The 20,203-nt window shown below is 43.7% G+C and overlaps 2 protein-coding genes across 2 annotated transcripts in view; both read left to right on the top strand.

Annotated features, from left to right (window-relative positions):
- TMEM201 (transmembrane protein 201) overlaps window positions 1-19,621 on the top strand; it is a 30,462-nt gene extending 10,841 nt beyond the window's left edge. The window contains exons 7-11 of the mRNA XM_075773192.1: window positions 10,307-10,524; window positions 12,954-13,025; window positions 13,903-14,193; window positions 14,695-14,826; window positions 15,278-19,621. Of these exons, the coding sequence (XP_075629307.1) occupies window positions 10,307-10,524; window positions 12,954-13,025; window positions 13,903-14,193; window positions 14,695-14,826; window positions 15,278-15,375 (811 nt within the window). The 3' untranslated portion in view covers window positions 15,376-19,621. The remainder of the gene's footprint in view (window positions 1-10,306; window positions 10,525-12,953; window positions 13,026-13,902; window positions 14,194-14,694; window positions 14,827-15,277) is intronic.
- Window positions 14,709-20,203, top strand: part of PIK3CD (phosphatidylinositol-4,5-bisphosphate 3-kinase catalytic subunit delta) — a 61,470-nt gene continuing 55,975 nt past the window's right edge. The window contains exon 1 of the mRNA XM_075773184.1: window positions 14,709-14,826. The gene's annotated coding sequence lies outside the window, so the exon portion shown is untranslated. The remainder of the gene's footprint in view (window positions 14,827-20,203) is intronic.

The following is a 20,203-nucleotide window of genomic DNA, read 5'->3' on the forward strand; positions in this document are numbered from 1 at the left end:
CCCACTGTGCTAGCTGCTTGGAGCATTTCCACTGCTGGTGCTAGCCATGGAAGCTACTCCTGCTGCCTCCATTCTCCCTTCCTCCTGAGTCCTACGTCAGCAGTGCAAATATCCAACTTCCCCAAAGCCAATTCTTCCAGCAGCTGCTTCACAAACTGCTCCATAAACGCAGCCTCTTCCCCATTCTGCTCCTCCAGCCAAAGAGATTCTGGCTTCTCCTGTCCTTCGGTTCTTCTCACTGCCTGTCCATCCTTAGCCAGTCACAGAGGAATCCTCTGCCTTGATGCTCCATGGGGCCCAGGCCACCTTCAGTTTTCTAATGGTGCTGGTCATTTTAATTTCGAACTGATGGGAACTTGCCTCTGGATTCTGAGTCCTCGTAATGTGTGCTGTAGTAACTCTGCATGGTGTACAGGCATGCGAGGAGGGGACCACACGTAGTCCATAACTTGGTGGTTCTTGCCTTCCACTGTGTAGCATCACTTAACTGCATGCTCTCTCACTCTGCCTTTCTCCTATGACTCCTATTTTAAATGGAGAGGCATCCTTAAGTGCTTTTGACTGGAAATTCAATAATTTATTTAAAAGGGTGCTTTAAAAGGTTATGTAGCTCAGGGTGTCTTGATTGAATATCTGAAAGTATTCAGCTGTTTTAGGATAAATTTTCGAATCTACCAGTGGCTGTTGCTTTCAATGCCAATTTTCTTTGGGTTTTTTACCTACCTGCCACTCCCCAAGGAACATCTATGTAAAAGCACAACTGGATAAAAAGGCATATGTTCCTCCACTCATGTAGCCTTAGAAAGAGAAGAAATATGGGACTAACAACCTCATGCTATGGTATATGGGCAGCTTTCATTGTACTTCACTACCTATTCAGTCAATGTTTTCCTTATTGTTGAGAACACAGATTAGGAGGATGTGCTATAGGAAGGGGTGGGACTGCATGGCAATAGAGATTAATTTTTCTTGTTACTTGGAGGGGTTCTTTTTTGAAGTCTGGCATTGGTGCTAATGCTGCTGAAGAAAGGGGCCGGGAAATTGTGACTTTGCCTGTCAGTCCTCTGCTAAAAGCTGGGGTAACTGGTTGTTACTGTGTGGGGACGAAGGAGCTTTCAGCTGCTTGGGTTTTTGTAGGATTAACTTGTTGGGGCCTCTTAGGATAAACAATCTGATGACCCTGCGCTGTTTTTTTGCAAGGCACTCCACTGAGTTTTTCATCCAGATTTGGGTCTTTCAGGAGGAAATAGCATTGTTACAGGAGATCTGCTATTTTCTTCTGTTCAGAATAGCACAATGGAACTTGCCACGCTAATCACAGACTGGTTTATGTTGGAAGGGACCTTAAAGCCATCTAGTTCCAGCCTGCTGCCATGGGCAGGGACACCCTCCACTAGACCAGGTTGCCCAAAGCCCCATCCAGCCTCGCCTTGAACACTTCCAGGGGTGGGGCATAGTCTGATATAAGTTAATTGGGTGTCTTGATCTTCCTATGTAGAAACTCTAAAATAATCAGAATGGAGCTCTCTGTGAAGTATTTGCATCTCCTGCTGAAAGATTCAGACACTAATGGATGCTGCAGATGCTGGTGAAATTATAGAAGCTTCTATAAAGGAAAGAAAACATATTTCATAGCTTTTCATAGTTACTGTTCTTCAAACCAGTATTCATTGTGAAAGCAGAAAGGTAGCACTAACAAAAGCTCTGTAGAGATTCATTAACAATAAGCCAAGCTGAGTGTGTCATGGGAAGGTACAGCTTCTGGCTGAAGGACCACGTGCCTCTAACTTAACAACTGACGTGGGAAGGGGACGCACAAACCTGCTTCCCATATGTGCTGTCCTTCGGAATTTTTTTCTGGTGCCTTCAGATAACAGCAATATCCACCGCCAAGCAAACAGAACACCTTTCTCCATTCTGGTGCTTGTGAATGATGCTGCTCTGAGGGTTTTTTACTTATCCACAAAAGGAATCCAGCGTCTGCAAAGTCTGGTTCCGTATTCCCATCGTTTATCAATCCTGACCCAAAAGGTTTGTCTTCCAGCTCACGGTCCCAGATTGTTTCTCGCTCCAGTCTCAGACTTTCAAAATGCTTAAATGATAACCATCATGTCCCATTTTCCACTGGGACACTTTATTAAATTTAGAGGATTGTTTCAAAGTAAATACTACAGGAAGCCATGTGACTTCACCAAAACAGGAAAAAAAGCCAGCAAAAGTGTGCAGGGTCCTCAGTGCTGGGTTAGACTTTCACAATCACTCTGGCGCCTTTCTCCTACTCCCCATTAGGAGATTTAGCAGGAAACGTTCCTTAAAAATCCAGTCTTTTTTCTGTACCTGTCAGCCTGTTGGAGCAGGGAGCAATGTTCAGGCAGACAGTAGTAAACTGGTGAAAGGACAGGCAGTGGCAGGGGGAAAAAAAGGAGGGGACAATTTTGTGTATGGATGTGCTATCACTGTCTGCTTGACTTTCCTTTGGGTGCAGTGATTGCTGTAATGTTTTCACCCCTGGAAACCTCCCACTGCAGTGGGCCTTCCAACACCGTATTTCTGCAGCTCATCTGCTGTTAAAAGTGAGGTGGACAAAGCCACCTAATGAAACGGTCATTGGAACCAAATCCAGTGCCAGCTCTACCATTCTCTAAACAAGCTGCACAGAAGACCCAGGAAACCTTGGGCTATTATGTCCATTAACTGAAATAAGACATCTAGACTTTTTCCTTTCTCCCTTCTGCTTCAGTACTTTCAAGTTTTCCCCATGAAGTTAAATGTAGGCAAAGACTGATGTTTCTATTTAGCTGTGATTTTTGTCTTCTGCACTTACCTATACAAGTTGGATTGAAAGTTCCTACTAGCTTCTAGCACACAAACTTGCAACCGCTTGGTGTAGCAGAGGTGAGCAGTTCCTCTTGCTTCTCTGCTGTCAAGTATGTCCAAGTGATGGGAGGAATCTCATGTTTAGAAGGATATATTGAGACCGCTAGAAGGAGGAGGGGAGTGAGCAGCTGAAAAACTGTTAAAATGCATGGGGATGGTCATGGTAATCTCATGCCTGATTTATAATGACAATAGCCTGCCTTTTTTAGTAAGAATAAAATTAATCTGTCCACATTTTCTTGCCCAGTAGCAAGGAAACTCTCAAAGGCAACCTGTAAAGATGCTTGTCAGCCTCTTCAGATTTTTTGCTTTCACAAGCTGAAAGTTTCACTTTGTCTTGTTTCATGTGGCCTCCTAGCTCTTCTGAGCAGCTGTTTTCCTCCCTTCAAAAAAAAAAAAAAAAAAAGGCACTTTTTTTTTTTCCCCTCTTTCAATTTAAACATGCCCCATCTTTGAGCTCCCTGGGGTTTGGCACCTTTTGCTGTTAAGCATTACGTTGTTTTCCTGAGCCTGGTCTTTTCTTTGATTCTCTTGTCTTTTTTTTCTGTGTTAGTACCATGATGGGATGGGGAGGATCCACACTAACTATCAGGAACAGGCAGTTGGTAGCACTGTGTGAAGGAGTGGGGTTTACACTGTGAAGCCTGAGTAATACTGTTAAGAAATATTTTAGCTCTGTTTGCACAGCAAGTGCAAATCTATACTGAGTTTAAAATCTTTTCATCTGGGACATATGTTAACTGCAGTTGACATGCAAGCAAGAAATCCATTTGTCTTCACTTTATGCAGATTAATACAAATGAAGTATATTTACAAATTGCACTAATTTTACATGTCAGAACATCAGAAAGCTACTTCATTTTATGGCCAAGCTGTACAACTGAAACCCTGGTCTCTATGGTGCTTTGTCCCCAAGTTGTAATTGAAGAACTTTTGGACTTATCATTGGAAAAATTTCAAAGGCAAAACAAAATGACAAAACACGTATTGAAGTGTGGTTCAATTTTAATGCCAAAGAAGCTTTTGTCTTTGCTCAGGTGTCAGCTTATTTTTCCACTTCTTGGTGCCTCAGCATGTCTGTGCTGCTGCTTCTAAAAATAACAAAAAACTTCAGAGCCTCAAAACCAAACTTGGAACAATTGGATTTTTGGTCTTTTAGAGACTCTGATGCTGACAGACTCCTCTCCTTCTGCCTTTCCCACATGCTTTTGCTGATGGTAGAGAATGATTGATTTTTTTTGGAGGAGAGGGAAGAAAGGAGAAAGGTGTTTTTTCCAGAGGTGTTGTGATTTATAAACTGCTAGCATTCAGTCTATACCAATTGTGTCTCCTTAGACAATTAGGCCTGAAGAAGATCATTTATAAGTTGGCAGTATGTTACTGTTGCCCATTTCTGGGAAAAAAAATAATAGTTACACCACCACTGCCTTTACTGAGACTGTTCCTGCCATACCCGATTTCACTGCCAAATAGACCATCCTAAACACTATGCCATGTTGTAGGTTCCATATGGAAGGTGCTTTGCCAACTTTGTGGGTTTTTTTACTCGAGGTTCAGTTAGGAAATAGCTCAGCAGTTAGATATGCCATCTAACTGCCTGGTTTCTTCCCCACCAGTGAGTCTAGCAGAAGGAAATGTATGCTGCTGGCTCAGGTTCTTCAGTGCCAGTCCAACACCTGAGCACAGTGCCACCATCCTCGTGAAGCTGAGGTGCTATTTTATGTGACACATGGGTGTATGTTTCCTTCTGCTGAGGGGGGTAATAGCTAACAAAGGGCTGGTAACTTACTACACTACTGACACAAAAATCATCCAGAAACACTTGATCGGTGCTTTGAGCTTCTTGTTTTCACTTAGCTGGACTCTTACTTCAGGCCACAGAGGAACACGTGGTAACCTGTGGTCACCAGATGCAGCTTTATTGCATGTGGATTCTTCCAGCCATGCAGGCCAGAACACGCAAACATCTTAACAATATTAGAGGATTTTAGCCCAAAAGCCTCTAATTTCAGGTGCTGCTTTTTTACACTGGCCACACGCTGGCGTCTGGACCAGAGGACTACAGAACGGAGCTGAGATGATGAGGGACTGTTAGTGGGTTTGTGCGTCACTTGAAGTCAAACATGCTCCAGCCCAAAGTGGCTGACTCTGCTCTGCTCTCACAGCGGCCATGGCTGATCTGCCAACTCCAAACATCTTGTACCCTGCCTGGCAGAGTTGGGTGTATGAAGTGGCCAATGTGGGTTCGTTAAGTGCCTTTCCCTGGACGAAATTTATGACAACACTGTTGCTCTGCTTCAGTAGAACTGACAGAGCTGCAACATGGGACAGCAGTGCCTGTATGTCTGCCAGGCCAGTGCTTTTGTCCTTCATTTGCTGCCAGTGAGTGTGGCTGGGCATAAGACGACACTTGTGCTGCACTCTTAAATTTGTGAGCAACTCTGCAGACTATAGGGGGGTTAAGGGAGAACCCAGAGCTAGCAACCAAGTAAGCATCTCTGCTGCTTCTGGTCTTCCTGAAGTCCTCATTGACATCAGTGCATGCAAACTGGCGTCTTTGTGGCCCTTTACAATTCTAAAAACACTATATTTGTACCCCATTCTTTCCTTTCTATTAACTCCTCCTTTCCTACGTCTGTGCTTTGCATGCCCTCGTGAACTGAGCTTGGGTGTGTCAAAGGGTGAGGACAAGAGGGGAATATGAAAATGGTGTAGTGGTGTTTTATTTTGGCTTTATGAATATTTTTCAAGTATGCTGAAATTATGTGACGCTAATAATCATGCTTCGATACTATAGCAAGTATGTATTGATGTATTGTGGACAAATTATACTCTTATAAAAATTAATATCATTAATAGCCAGATGCTTGCTCCAGACTGACTCCACTCATGAAAGCAGGGAGATGTGGTGTATACCTTTGCTTCAGTTTTTAAAGAGATGCTGTTGAAATTGTGTGCTGTCACATATAACCTGCGAGTTCATTCCAGGTGTGCCGTCACCTGCAAGTACCATTGGGTCCTCTTTGAGCCACAGCAGATGCTCTCATATGAAAGGGGCAGTACTCAGTCCTGAAGCGTACCTTGAGTCATCCCCTGTAAAGCCTCATTTGGGACCAAAGCTATCAAGGACACAGGCAGGGAAGAGGTCCTCTGAACGTTTTTGTCATGCCAGCGAGTCTGGATTTTTGTAGACGTGGGATGTGCATATACACGCACCCTTACCTTTGTGCCACCAGCTGGGAGGGAAGGCAAAGTTGATGCCAAACATCTGCCCGTACTCTAGAAGGCATTAGTGCAGGACCTGGCAGCTGCAGCATTTCCAGCTCTAATTGAACCCTCTTTTTTCATCCAAAGCAGGGCAGCATGTAGGAGAACAGAATTCTTAAGTCTTGGCAGCTAAAGTTCCTAGCTTTCTAAGTCACATATCAAAATCTTAATGTGTCTGAGACCTGTGCCCTTTTTTAGCATTATTGTCCCCTTTCTGTGTGCCTGATTTTTATTCACTATATTGCTCTTTACTCCTGATCTGTCAACTTGGCCAGAGGCACGGGTTATGGCACTGACTGATGTGATGCAGCAGACCAGACGAGTGACTGCATGTCACAGAAACTTGCTTATCTCACAGCCAGCAGTAAGTAAGCTAAATTAGCTATATCATAGCTAAATTATGATGGGACCTTAAGTCCAGAGGAAACGTTTTACCCCATGACTGACACGTGGTTCCCTGCGTGTCCCCAAGCTGATGAAGCTGGGCACATACAGCAAGCTGCCTGACTGTGACTGCATGTTACCTTCTTTCTTCATGTACTGAATTATCTGACAGTAGTAGTGGGTCCACCTGCAGCCCTGTAGTCTGACCTGACCCATGCTCTCCCGTGTCTCTCTCTATCCCGGGAGTGGTGCAGCATCTCTGGTTAAAATGTGAATTAAAAAGGCACACACATATGGTGATGTCTTTGGGTAAGAGGGAGGACAGAGGAGGGGAGGCTCTGCTGGCAGGAGGTGTTTCTTCAGGACAGTGTACAGTCCCATTCCATGTAATGCTCTTCTTTAACCTTCTATTTATTTATTTTTAAAGTATCTGTGTAGCAGAGTTGTGCCCAACTGTCTAGTAATGCTGTGATAAATGTAAACACTAATTAAGATACCCAATTTTTGATGTTCACAATACCAAGTTCTGAAATAAACGGCTTCCGGGCCCTGACTAATTCCACAAACTGTCTGACTCCAGAGCCTTTTTTGTTTTGGTTTTTTTTTCCCTTCTTCCTTTTTTGGTTACTTTTTCACTGTTAACAGACCCACTATCATGTGCACAAATGGCTTGGAGCAATGTGGTAATCTGAGACACAGCTGGACTGCTCCATTCCGGGGCTGTGATGTGGCTGCTTCCTGCCTTGTGATCCTCTTGATCTCCTCACCTTTTTTCATCTGCTTCTGAAAGAAGTTTTAGTTCAGCTGACCATTCTCAGACATAAAGTGCATTCCCATGACAGCACCATCATTTTAGCAGCATCTAGCCCTCTTGACATGACAGTGGCAAACACTAAAGAGAAGAGCACAAAGAAACAGGATTTTTGCGTGTTGCAGGAATTTGCTTTGTTGAGCAGATCAATATTTAAGCCATTCTTTGGTCAGCACTCAGTCCAAAGGCATTAATATGTTATGCTTAAAATTCTTCAGCTCTTCTTTGCTAACCAGAAAAATTCCCTTTTCTGGATGGTGCAAGACAAACGCTTCATCAGCTGTCCAGAGGATCTGACTGCACTAACTTGGTGGGCTTGAGAAGTGGGTCTGTTGGGCAGCAGAGCCCATGGAAGTCTGATCCAAAAAAGTTAACAATCCCAGGAAAGAGATTGTGGTTATGAGTGATAAATGATTGTATTATCTTCCAGCCTGTTAAGTGAAAAACTGCCAAAAGCCAGTAAGCCAGATAGGCTGTTTTCCACTGCAGCAAGGAGTTGTGTAAAGCTGGATTCTTTAGCCCAAAGATACAAAAGGTGCAAAGTTAGGAAAAAAGAGCTGTGTTGTTCACAGGCAATGCTCAGATTTGGCCCTTCACAGACATGACACAGTGAGTGGTAGGTATCGCTCTTTCTGGTATGATTCATATCATAGTCCTGAGCTGCACTTCTAATTTCATTTCCCATTCGTTTTCTCTTACAAAGCTGAGATGGACATGTACATCTGCTATTTACATCTGTATGTGTGGCGGGGCAAATGTGTATATGTGTGTGCACTAAAGGACTCTGCAGGTTTGCGAAGCATGACACCCTTCCAGGTCCTCTGTAACCTGAAGAGGTTGGGCAGTTTCTGCTGCAAGACTGACGAGTTCCTTGCCGCTGTTAAAGGCATGTCCTGCTTGCGAGCACCAGGAAGCTGTTTGGCTCAGATGTTGTTCAGCCTGATTAAGCTGGTCGGGATTGTTGATGTCTGCCTCGTACTAGCAGATAAGTAGTTTTATAAGATATTTTAAATTGTAATCTTTAGACTGCTTCTTCTGGACATGCTAGCACTGCATAATATTGCTGCATCACCTCTTTAATCTCCCAGAGAGAAGGGTACATGCATAAATCACCTCACAGCGCAAGACTGAGATACGTATATGCCTTCACGCTCTGATTTACTACTGGCTTTCCTCTGACAGAAGAAAAGCCATGTTGCTGCTCTCGTCTGTCTCTGTTTTCATCAGAAGTGAGATTAAACTTCCAGATGTCACAGCTTGATTGTATGCTGCAAAGTCTGATATCTCCACTTTAAAATATATACACTTCATACTTTGTTAGTAACTTTATCACGACTCATTTGACAAGTGTATTACCGATTTCTAACTAAACAAAAATCTTACAAGAGATCCTTGAGAGATCTTGTTCATATTCTAGACTTTCTTTCATGTATTTTATTCAACTGTTAAAAATAATACAAAATTCCTATATTTTCAACATTGCGACCTTCTTTGAATGCTCACTTTGATGGTATGAGGACACAAGTGAGACTTCAAAGCTGATTCCACATTTCTGATGCAATGTAGTGAACTAAGTTGTACACAGAGATTAAGATTGGTATGTGATTGTGAGGAGGAATAGAAAGAAGAAAAAAATAGGAGTAAGCTTTTCACAGATTGTTCAGCTTAGGTTGATTTTTAAATTTTAAACCACTGCAGAAGTAGGTGATGAAATGGGGTATCAGAAATTAATTGCATAGTTTATTTGCATATAGTAATTGAGTGTGAAATACTGTGGCAGTGCTAGCTGCAAAAACTAAACTACAAAGGCTTCTCATACAGTTATTTTACCAGTGGAATAGAAGTCAGTTTGTCTGTAGTACTTAAAAATCAAGCTAGCTTGTACAGCTACCCTGAGTATGTTTTATCCATTATCTCTTGTCTTGTGTTCTCAAGTTGGACACGCTGTTCTGCAGCTCCCCTTGCTCACTTGGAAAGAACCCATTGAAAGAAAACATCTTACAGACCTAGGAATACAATTGCTATTATTATTGCCAATTTAATTTTTTTCCAGGCACTGTAACAGAGATTGTTTTTTATGCACTAGAAGCAAGACGCTTCCTGGAGTATATGCTACAGGAGCACAGTTCCCTCTGAATGGCTATGCTAGTACATATTTGTGACTCATTATGATATGCAGAGAAAGGAAAACATAATGGTTTAGACCTGAATTTAGGATTGGAAAATGCAGGTTTAGGTCTCTTTCCTATCACAGGATTTTTATGTGACTCGACAAGTCCCTTCACTTCTTTTTGCTTCTCTTTCCCATCTGTAAAATGAGGGTACTGAATCTTCGTTATCTCACATAAGTATAGTAAAGGCAAATGTATGAGAGAGGTTTGAATGTTAGTTTTAAAACGGAGCTCATGTGCCTAAATCTTTATCTAGGTACCCATACAAATAATTTTCTCTATACTGGCATCGGAGGTAAGATGTTGATTCTGGTTTGTAAAGACAAAACAACTAGTAGGTAACTGCTTACTTCCCACAGTCATATTTCTAAGCATGTTGTTTGCATGTGCACATAACAAAGATAAGATGTACTCTATCCTTGGTGCCATGTTTATCTGGACTTTGTAAAGCATTCTGGTGGTCTCTGGGTAATTTTCTCATCCAGAGTGAGAGCCAAGGTACTATGCCTACGTGCACCTGAGTTCCTAAACTTTCCACCATCTTTTCCACCCTGTATTTTGGGACAGGTTGGTGCACAATAATTTAAGTAAGGTTGAGCAGTTCTTCCTTCCCCAGTTTCAAAGGAGTAAGGAACATTCCAATAAACTCTTAAGCATTCTGCATCTTGCATTCCTGCACTGAAAAATTAGTATAAACCTGATAACAAAGTAAGCATTCACGCAAGAAGTACAACTGAGAGAGGGAGATACTGGAATGTACTCATTGCTCAATGTCTGTCACGTGTGTCATTTGCAGGTACCTTTCTGGGGATTCGATTACTCTCTTTCCCAGCGGCACTGGCACTGGCTTCCCTTCCTCTCCTACGTCTCTCTTTGTCCCAACACCACCCAGTATTCTCCAGCTGACGAACCAACAGCTCTTCAGATCCCCACGCAGAACAACTTCTTCCTCTCTTCCTGGTCGTCTCAACAGGGCGCTCTCGCTGGGTACCATCCCCTCCTTGGCCAGAGCAGGTAAGTGTGCATGAAACTTTCTGGCCCAATGGAAGTGACAATGGCATGGTACGATGCTTCAGAAGGAAATGGGCTGTGAGGTATCCACATGTTATAGTCCTGTTCAGGTGTTGTTGCTCCTGTGGCACAGGGGAGTATCCACCATTGGTAATTTGATTTTTAGCATTAAGAAATTATGCAGCATAGCATTGCCATCTTGGTGAAACAAAAAGTCTCACTGAGTGCTTGCCTGCTGTGGCTTTACCGAAATCCAGAGGCTTCTTCAGGAGTTCATGGCAGTATGGCACAAGCTACAAGGCCATGTGTGGGAGAGAGACAGAAGGAGCAGTTAGACATGGTAATGGAGAAGAGCAGCTTTTGGAAGTGATTGGGAGCATTAGGATAACCGATCTGGCAAGAGCGATCGCTCCATTCCTTCTAGCTGCTTTGTGTAGTTTGCTTTTGTTGCTACAGCTGAAGGGAGCGGAGCTGCAGGCAGGTTCTTCCCTCAGTCTGGATTTGATACGCATTAGCACAACTATTGAAGCTGCTTTAGAGACCCCATTTCCTTTTGTTTTTAAGGGCCCTGTGTGATCTAGGAAAGATTTATAGGCCTAAGGAAAGACTCTCTCCCAGTAACTCAATGAACCCTCAGTTTTGCTGTGCTTGAAACTAACAGATGGGAAATAGCATTCAAATGCTATTCTCCATCCAAGGAAAGCTAAGCTTTCCCATGTCACTAACTGATTACCAGAAGGTCAGAGGCCAAAACGTGGCAGTTTTTAGGATAACACTGCAGCAAAGAGAGCAGTCTTGCTGGGATTTTTTAGTTCATTTGACGTTTCTGTGGCTCACGCTGCCATCAATTTTGCCACAAAATGCAAGAGCAAGACCAGCCATGCAAACCTTTCAGCAGCATGGCAGCTTTTGGCAAGGCCTTCACCTTCCTAGTTACCTCACTGCTACGGGAAGGGCACCAGGTGGCTGGGATTCTCTCGCGTGCTAAACCACCCTTGCGAGATCTGTGCTTTCTTTTGCTAAGGTGTAAAGCCAGGCAGGCTGGAGAGGGCATGCTGTCAGGGCTGAATATTTTTCGCAAACAGCAAGTTTTCAACTTCCAAAGCTGTTTGCCTATAATTATGTAAATCAAGTACCTAAACTCTGACGTTTCATCTGTAGCACTTCTTTTTCCTGACTTCAGGACTTTTAATTGTTTTTTTTTTTTTCCTGCCTCATTATTACAGCTAAATTGGAATTCATCTCACCCTATGATCTATCTGTAAGGCTCTTTTTGTGAGAAAAGGATACAACTGTATCATCACCTTCTTTCTTTTAAAGTAGAAGCAAGCCAGGCTGTGATAGAGTGACAGGGTAGATAATCTGAACCTGATGTTGTATTCAGAAGTTGTCTAGCAGCTTTGCTAGGAGCAGGTGAAGAAGTTACCACCTTCAGAAGTTGCCCCATCCTTCTGTTGCTACCTTCACAGCAACTAAATTGTGTGCACACTCATCATCTGCTTCTATGCAACATTAGATAGATAATTATAAACCAGTTCTGCAGTGACAGAGTCCACTGGCACAGAGGCAGAAGGCAGCAGCTAGATATACCATAGCCTGGCTGTGGCCTCCAGGTCTTGGTTTCCTCTGGCAGTCAGACAATTTGCAGATCTACTGCTTGTAAACTTTTGTCTTTTAACCTGGTACTGGAGAGGAGCAGTTGCACACAGTAATGAACCAGCAGGGCAGTTTTGTGTACACTTGTTTTAAAAGCTAGAGATAGTCTGCTATTATTTGAAATCAGAGGAAAGGTTTTCTTGAGAAGTATGGTCTTGAAGATGAAGACTCCCAGAGTGGTGCCCAGTGAACAGGACTGTGTCTGCACTATGGGGCAGAATCCTTTCCAAGTGTCATTTGACCTGTAAATCTCCCTGCAAGCTTAGCTCTTTTCTTCCTTCTGCTCTTTCATAGCTTCTCCTTAAGCCTTTCCTGAAACGTCAGCTATCACTGTCCCTTGAAGCCAAACTGCAGCTCAGAGCAGGACAAAGGTCCTGGTGAGCTGTGTCAGATATCCTGAGCTCCTGAGGCTTAACAGCAGATCAGAGCAGCAGTGGTGTTGTGAACCTGCAGAGCCTTCTGGAACCAGTGTAGGCTAGGGAAGGAAGGGGCCCACTAAAGAAATTTAGACTCTCTTCATTTCATGTTTTGAGGGAGGATGTCTTATTTTGGTTTTGGAGCCTGCTGGACAGATCGATTCTGCTGCAGCTGGGAAAAGTGGATTATTCTGATGCTGGCACATAGCCTAACCCAGGAAAACAGGGACATTTTTCCTTCCTGCATTTACCACCCGTCCCCTTGAGATTGATGACAAGGTGATGCAGTTACATTTCTGAAGGATTGACCTCTAGTAGCTGAGCCAGCTGTGTTCAAACTGTTTCATTTTTGCTTTTTAGATTCTGGCTACTTGTTCAGCGGAAGTCGACCAGCCTCGCAGTCTTCTCAGTCCAAGGAATCTCCCACATCAGGTAATGCACTAGGCCTTCCAGAGCAACTGTCTTTGCAGGATTTGCAGTGAGTGGGTTGAAACATATGATCCAAGTTTAATTCTTTCCTCCCTGCTCACGTCGCAGTGAAAAATGTCAGTTTTGCTGTTAGAAATGCTGCAGAGACCGTTCCAGCTAGGAGTGGGATTGCAGTAATATAAGGTGCTGTACATCTGGGATGTCCTTCTCCCTGGGAGAGCTCACAGTGAAATCAGTGAGACAAAGCAAGGATCCCTTCCCTGCTCTACAGCTGAGTTGAGATTGCTTTGATAGGAGACTTTAAACTGTTCCTAGGGCAGCTCTTTTGTTTCATTTCCCTCTCCCAACCCAAGAAACTGCTAATTTGGCTACCCTGTTTGCTCTGCCCTTTTGCTCCCGTGTCCTCCAGCGACCTGTCTGTGGCCCTCCTGACCCCAAATGAATCCTTTGGCTCTTTGTGCTGCTTACGTGTTTGCTGCTGGAAATGCAGTCACAGCCTGGGTTAATGCCAGTGTGCAGACCTCCTCACTTTCTGATAACCATCCCCAACAGCCTTTAAAGGGCGTGCCAGGATGGTTAATTTACCTGCAAAAATAGCATGTGTAATGCAGGCTCTCCTGAATGGACTCAGCTGAGCAGAAAGCTCACCCGGCTCTTGATAGACCTATCTCTAGTCTAAGTCAGTCTTGAGTGTACCAAAGTGCACATGGAATTTCTTCATGTTTTGCACTGTGGGAACTTGAATGAATAAAGAATTTCAGTACAAGATATGTTGGACATTTGCAACTCCCGTTCCCTTTTCTTGTAGAATTGTTAAAGAAAACTGTGCCTACAGTATTTGGATCTCATTATTTTCTCTTTGGGGATGCTTCCATTTCAGAGCACTTCTCCCTGCTGTCAGGCAGCTGTGCGCCCTCCCGCATCCCCTCTCCAGCACCATCGGTGGCTGGCTCTGTGACCTCCAGCTCTGGTTCCTTGCGGTACCGCCGGCCACTTATCAGCCCTGCCCGCCTGAACCTGAAAGGACAGAAGCTGCTGCTTTTTCCATCTCAGAATGAGGGTCTGCTCACCCCAACTAGCTCAGAGGAGCACACCCACTCAGACAGCAACATCTTCACCACTGAGTTGTCCTCCTTTCCAAAGAAGAACCTCAGGGAGCGAGGAATGCATGGTATGCTGGCACAACCTGCTGCACTCCTGGAAATGCATTTGTAGGAAGGAGTTGGCTTGCAAGCAAAGCCGTGCATCAGCCAGGCCACACAACAGATGGGAAGCCTTCAGGAAAAACCCAGGTGGTGATGAGTGTTAGGCTATCAAAGCTCCCTTAAGAATCCACTGGCCTGGAGGGCCTCTTGTCTGCCAAAACAGATGTCCTTTTCTCACTTAGTGGTGCCCCAGGGATACAACTGCCACTGCCTTCTCCTTGTTTGGATAACTCCTTTAACTACAGATGTGGTAACGCTGATATGGAAAGTGTATGAGACAAATATGCAGGCAACTTCTGCTGCACAGCAGTGAAATTTGCCTTTTGTTTCCAGTTCCTGTCCTCAATCCTTTCATGATTTTACCAAGCAACCATTCATTACTTAAGTCTAGCTTTAGTCTGGTAACTTCTGCTACTTTTGCCTTCCACTGGTGCCTTCTGAATTTTTGTATCTTTTTCTCCTTGCAGATATGAGATCTGCTGTGGAAGGCGGGAGTATTTGCAGCGATAATTCCATCAAAAAGGAGGATCACTCATCACACTCATCTACCTGTGTGGTAGACACAACTACCAAAGGGGAAGATTTGGCAGGCTGGAGAGGTAGGTGCAAGTTACGCGAGTGCTTCATGTTTGTGTGAGCATTTCTGTGAGGGTCACTGAGATCTTTCCTGTGCTGTAGTAGTGATCTGATCTTGAGATCAAATAAATTAGTAGCAAAATGGATCTTCTGCCTGCTGTTCTAAGACCTTAATAAGGTTATTTCTGTTCTTTGGACTTTTTCAAAAATACTGACCGGGTGCTAAACTGAGACAGAAGGAAAGGGACGGGGGTGCAGGTGTTGGGAAGAGCAATGAGATGAAAATAGAACCAAAGAGAGCAGTGGAATCTTTCCTGACAGGAAAAGAGCTTCAGCAATTTCTGCCTATGGTGAAAATACTGGGCAAAGAGAGAGAAAGAGCACAACGTATGTTCACTGTTCTTTATCTCATCAATTCTTTAATATCTCTTTCTACTATTCCCTTTTTTCTTTGTGTTGTCCTCTTCTACTAAGGTCATTTTGGTAACTCCGCTCTCCGAGGTCTGCTAGCCGTGAGTCTGACTCTCAATGCTATCTTCACATCAGCCTATGTCTACCGGAGCCTGCGTTGATTTGTGCCAACACTCCCTTTCTTTTTGGTTCCACCTGCTTCTGAGGAGACAAGAAGAATTCAACCACGGCTTCATGTCTAATGGCCGTGCCACTGGTGCATGCTGTTTTTTAAAAAAAACTACTGTATGCTCAACTGTCATGACAAGGAACCCAGGTAGCTGCTGCCATCACTTCCAGGTAGAACATATCACAGGATTGTCTCTGGAGGTGGCAGGCAGAATTCCCAGAAAGCTCCAGTTCAAAGCAAGAGGCCAGTCAAATGGCCCATGCGCTTTCTTTCAAAGGAACTGACCTGAGACACAAGCCTGAAAATGTGTAAGCTATGTTTTTAGGAACCTATCCCCAACTCTTCCTTCTGACATACTAACCTCATGGTAATGGTGCTGGTAAAATGAGGAGAATTAGGACAAATGAGCTGGAGAAGAGGGATGGCTTAGTAGCTGGTGCTGGGCTTTGGCTACTGTAACAGCATTCCCAGTGATTCCTCTTCTCTCTTCCCTTTGGCACTCTCCTCTAAATTATCAGTGAATTTTCTTTAGTTGCCTTAAGCTTGCCTAAGCACATGGGTGACCTTGGCTGCTCTGTCGTATTCTTGCATCTTACATGTCCATGTGCTTCCACCTGGGCTGTGCCCTGAGGCCTATGCCACTGTCACCTGTGGCCATTCTGGTCATGCTGGTTCTCAGAAACTGCTGTCTGTACATACCTCTGACCAGCACTGTTGCTGTAGGTATGCACAAACCCCAGACAAACATCCCTCCCTTTGTGGTTTGCATTAGAAAGAGGAAGCCTGCGCTTTGCTCTACCCAGGAGGCGTTAATTCTGTTGCAATTAAGTCTAATAAGAAAGGATCCCTATGTGATTTGCACCACAGTCAAAGGGCTTCAGCTCACAACTCTGCTGGTGTTTTCACTGAAGCAGCGAGTGGCATAGCTTGTTCTTGCTGTAAATCACACAAATCGGTTCTATTAGAAGATACGTGAGGAGCTGTTTGATTGTATACACTTATCCAGAAACCTGATGCCTCAATCTGATATTGCGATTTGCTAAGTAACCATTTAAGATATTGCTTGCTTAGTTAAATGCCAAGGTGCTCTCAGTGAGAAAGGCCAAACCTGCTTCTGGACATTTCAGCCTTCTGAATAGATTCTTCTTTTCTAACCCAAAGGAAGTAGCCCTAGATTTTCAAAAGCAGTTTAGAATTTGGGCACTTCTGCTTTTGGGCCAGTCTTCAGCATTGCTTAGAATTCAGGGGCCATTTAGAGTGTTGTGCTGAATACCCAAAATCATTTAGTACATCTTAGGGGAAAAAAAAATCTTGACCTTTATGTTTTGATCCTTAAATCCCAAGTCCAGAGGGAAGATTTACCAACGTGTCAAGGATACCTGGTGAAGAGAGAGCCAACTGACATTAGCTATGTATTTCCTGAAGCAGGACTGACTCTATTAATAGAGAGTTTTTCTATAGTCTTTTCCTTTGGGCTCCTTTACCTCAAACTTCTTTTCTCTTTCCTCTCTCTCACCCCATTGTTCTGTGTTTGCATCTTGAATTACAGCACTGTGCTTACGGTGTCTTTTCCTCCCTTTCAGTTCTGCTGCTGTTCCCTCTATTGTACTCTTGCATGTGCACAGAAACAAAGTGTATCTCTGCTGGTAATTCTCTTCTCTGAGTCTGAAATTCACACCTCAGAGTGATAATCACCTTTCCTTTCACTTCATTTTTTTTTCTTGCATGTTTTAATTGAGTTCCTACCACAGCCTCACTTAGTACATCATGTGAGTGATAGCCAGACTCTAACCAGCATGCTATACAACAGATTAAATGGGGCTTTACTGCTGGCGATTCAGGCACTGAAAAATTAAGCCTCTCTCTGTCTCTTCCATTTCTTCCTGCATTGTTTTAGCAGCCTACTTCCAGCTGCTGCTCCCCATCCTCCCCTGTTAGCGAGGCCTGCTCGTTGCTTACTCTGCATCTTGCAGGCAGAGGACAGACCTCTGCCCACATGTGCTGATCTGAGAGGCTGTGGTGATGTCATTCCTGGCTCTGCACCTTCCACTCAGCCTCTTCAGAGTGTGGTAAAGGGCTGCACCGCCAGCACCTCCTGTACGAAAGCCTAGATCCAAGATGGAGACCTGCAGCGGAAAGATGTGCTGCAGGTTGATGATTACTTCTTTTGTAACTTGCATGAATTGCTACTTGTAGCTGAACCTGACCCATGATCTTGCTGTTCAGAGATTTTTGTCCCTTTTATAGACTTCTGCAGGCTCGCTTGAGCATGTGTATAGGCAAGATGCTAGCAGACCAACTTACAAGCTTCTATTTAGACCTCTGCTGTTTGAGTTTGATGATGTCCTGGTGCAGTGTGTGACATCCCGTTCATGGATCCTTGTCCGACTTCCAGCATACCCAGGGGCCTCCTATGCAGAGACAAGCCTGCCAGAGAATACTGTGGCTTTGCTTGTCTTTATTATGCCAACAGATGTGCACTGTGACTTCCTGTATGCAAACTTTCCACTTTCACCTCCCAGTCAGCACTGAGTTTTACCATCGCACTCACCTGGAGTCCAAGTTGGTCTCTTGTCTCTACCAGATTGCAATACAAATTTTCTCCTCCTTTCCGGCAACCCAGGAGCTGCAGCCTCTCAACACACCTCTTCTTGCCCATATTCCAGAACAGGAACACTTTAACCTGTCACTGCACTTCTGAATCTGCTCACTGAAACTGTTCTTGGAAGGGTATTTGGTGACCTTGTCCAAAGCAATATAAAGACTTTGGATTTTAGTGCTGAAGAGGGAAGACAACCAACTTTTTCATTCTGGTGCTAGAACACTCTCCAGTGGTGCTTTCACGGTTGTGAAGCCTTCGCTTGAATAGTACACACGAGTATACGTGTGTGTGTGCGCGCGTGCATGCATTATGTATAAAAACATTTGGAGGGTTTCTTCATTTCAAAATATCTGAGCCCACATTTGTCTTTATATTGTTGGCCTTAATCTAGCTCTTAGATACCATATCTATCTTGCTGCTGTTTTCTGTATGAAGCTGGTTTGGAGGAGACAAAAGATTATCTGGTTCCCCTGTAAAAATCTTTGTGACTGATGATACTGATCTTCATACAGTGTTGTTCAGGGGCGAGATTTTATTTTTCTAGTATTTTTCCTACTGTAAAACCTGTTGGAATGTATGGAATGGAAAAAGATCTTTACAAAATGGTCTGATAAAGATTTGAGCATTACTTAATACCAACAATTAATGATCCGGTGGGATAAAAATGAGCTCCATTTCCAGACCTTTTCCATTACCTACCTTCCCTGGAAAATGCCCAGGTACTACTTCTTTGGATATGGGCTTGTTAGGCATGTTCTGAGACCTTGCAAGAGAATTTCGATGGTTTTGCTGTTCCAAATTAGGAAGAATTTGGATTCTAGAGTCTGGTTCCAGTTCCGCAGTCTGGGTAGTTTGGCAGATGTGACAAATATTATGCACATATCTACTTGATGGGATGGAAAGAATTGGTAGAATGAGTTGCTGATTTCTGAAGGTCACCATTTTTACATTAAATCTTAGATATGAAATTGGTCGCTGTGGCAATGTGGGGAAAAAAACCTAAATACTGGCATATGTAGGCCAGACTCACTGAATTTTAGGCTGTCTGCTCAAGCAGCAAATTTGGCCCATGAATGTTTTATTCCCGTTCCCTCTTCGTGGGTGATGGGAACATCTGTAAAACTGATGAATTGACTGGGTTCCTTCAAATGGGGCAGCTGGAATCAAGGGCTTGCGTTGCCTGTGGATGCTGCTATATTTTTTCTTCCAAGCACCATTCCTGGAAATAACAATGGTCTTAACCTCTCTCATGGACATTTGTTAAAAGGCTAGAAAGGGCCAATTTGGCCAACACTTTTGTCTGTTTGTTTGTTTTTAAATACACGTTGCATCCAGAAATTATCATCACTGTGTCCTGTGGTGGGAGTAAGGGACAGAGTACTTTTGGGTGGAGAGGGTATCTAGAGAGGGTGAGCAGGACAATTTTGAGTCCTAAACCTTATTTCCTGTGAAAGAAATACTGTATGTCATGTGTGTATACTTGTTTGGGGAGACTTGTTTGGGGAGTTCTAACACTGTACAGTTTAGTTAAATGCGCTCCAAGGGAGGAGAAGCTGTTCCTCAGAGGTTTTTAGTTTATGCTTTGTGTTTAAAGAGGAATATTTTTCTTTAAAAAATAAAAACGGATAAGTTTTCACCTTAGTGTGATTCTTTTTCTTGGGGAGCTGAATATTTTGGGGGAAAGGGAGACAGTATTTGTGCTTGTGTGTGTGTATGGTCAAATTAACTTTGCTTTCACTCTTTTAGAGCTAGCAAGAACTAAGAGAAAGCACAAAGCTTTGTGAGCTTCCTCAAAGCAAGGAGAAGCTCATGACCATGATTTGGAGATGGAAGTGGAAGGGGAAGTACATTGTTATGCTTTGAAGGCATTCCATCAGTTAAAAGGGAAGTCATCTCCTGCCATTAACTGATGTTCTGAACTTCTCCCCAGATGCAGCTGCTCCCCCGTAGGACTGTCATTTACATCCCTGTTTCCAGAGAACCTTGACCTCAGCTGATGACTGTAGGGTTGCATGGTAACACCAACACTTTCATTTTATCTGGATTTCCAGTACTTTGGCAGGTGGGGAGGAGGGGTGTAAGGGAGGTGCTGAATGCAGGTGCTTTGGTCCTGATCCAGTTATCTTCCAATTGTGCCTATGTTAGCAAGAAAGCCAAGGGTGTTATTTATATGGGTAAGGACTGGGCATGTGTAAGGGGTGTTCAGTGAAGCCCCAAA

The sequence above is a fragment of the Balearica regulorum genome, chromosome 21 (assembly GCF_011004875.1).
Source record: "Balearica regulorum gibbericeps isolate bBalReg1 chromosome 21, bBalReg1.pri, whole genome shotgun sequence".
In the NCBI taxonomy this organism is placed as follows: domain Eukaryota; kingdom Metazoa; phylum Chordata; class Aves; order Gruiformes; family Gruidae; genus Balearica; species Balearica regulorum.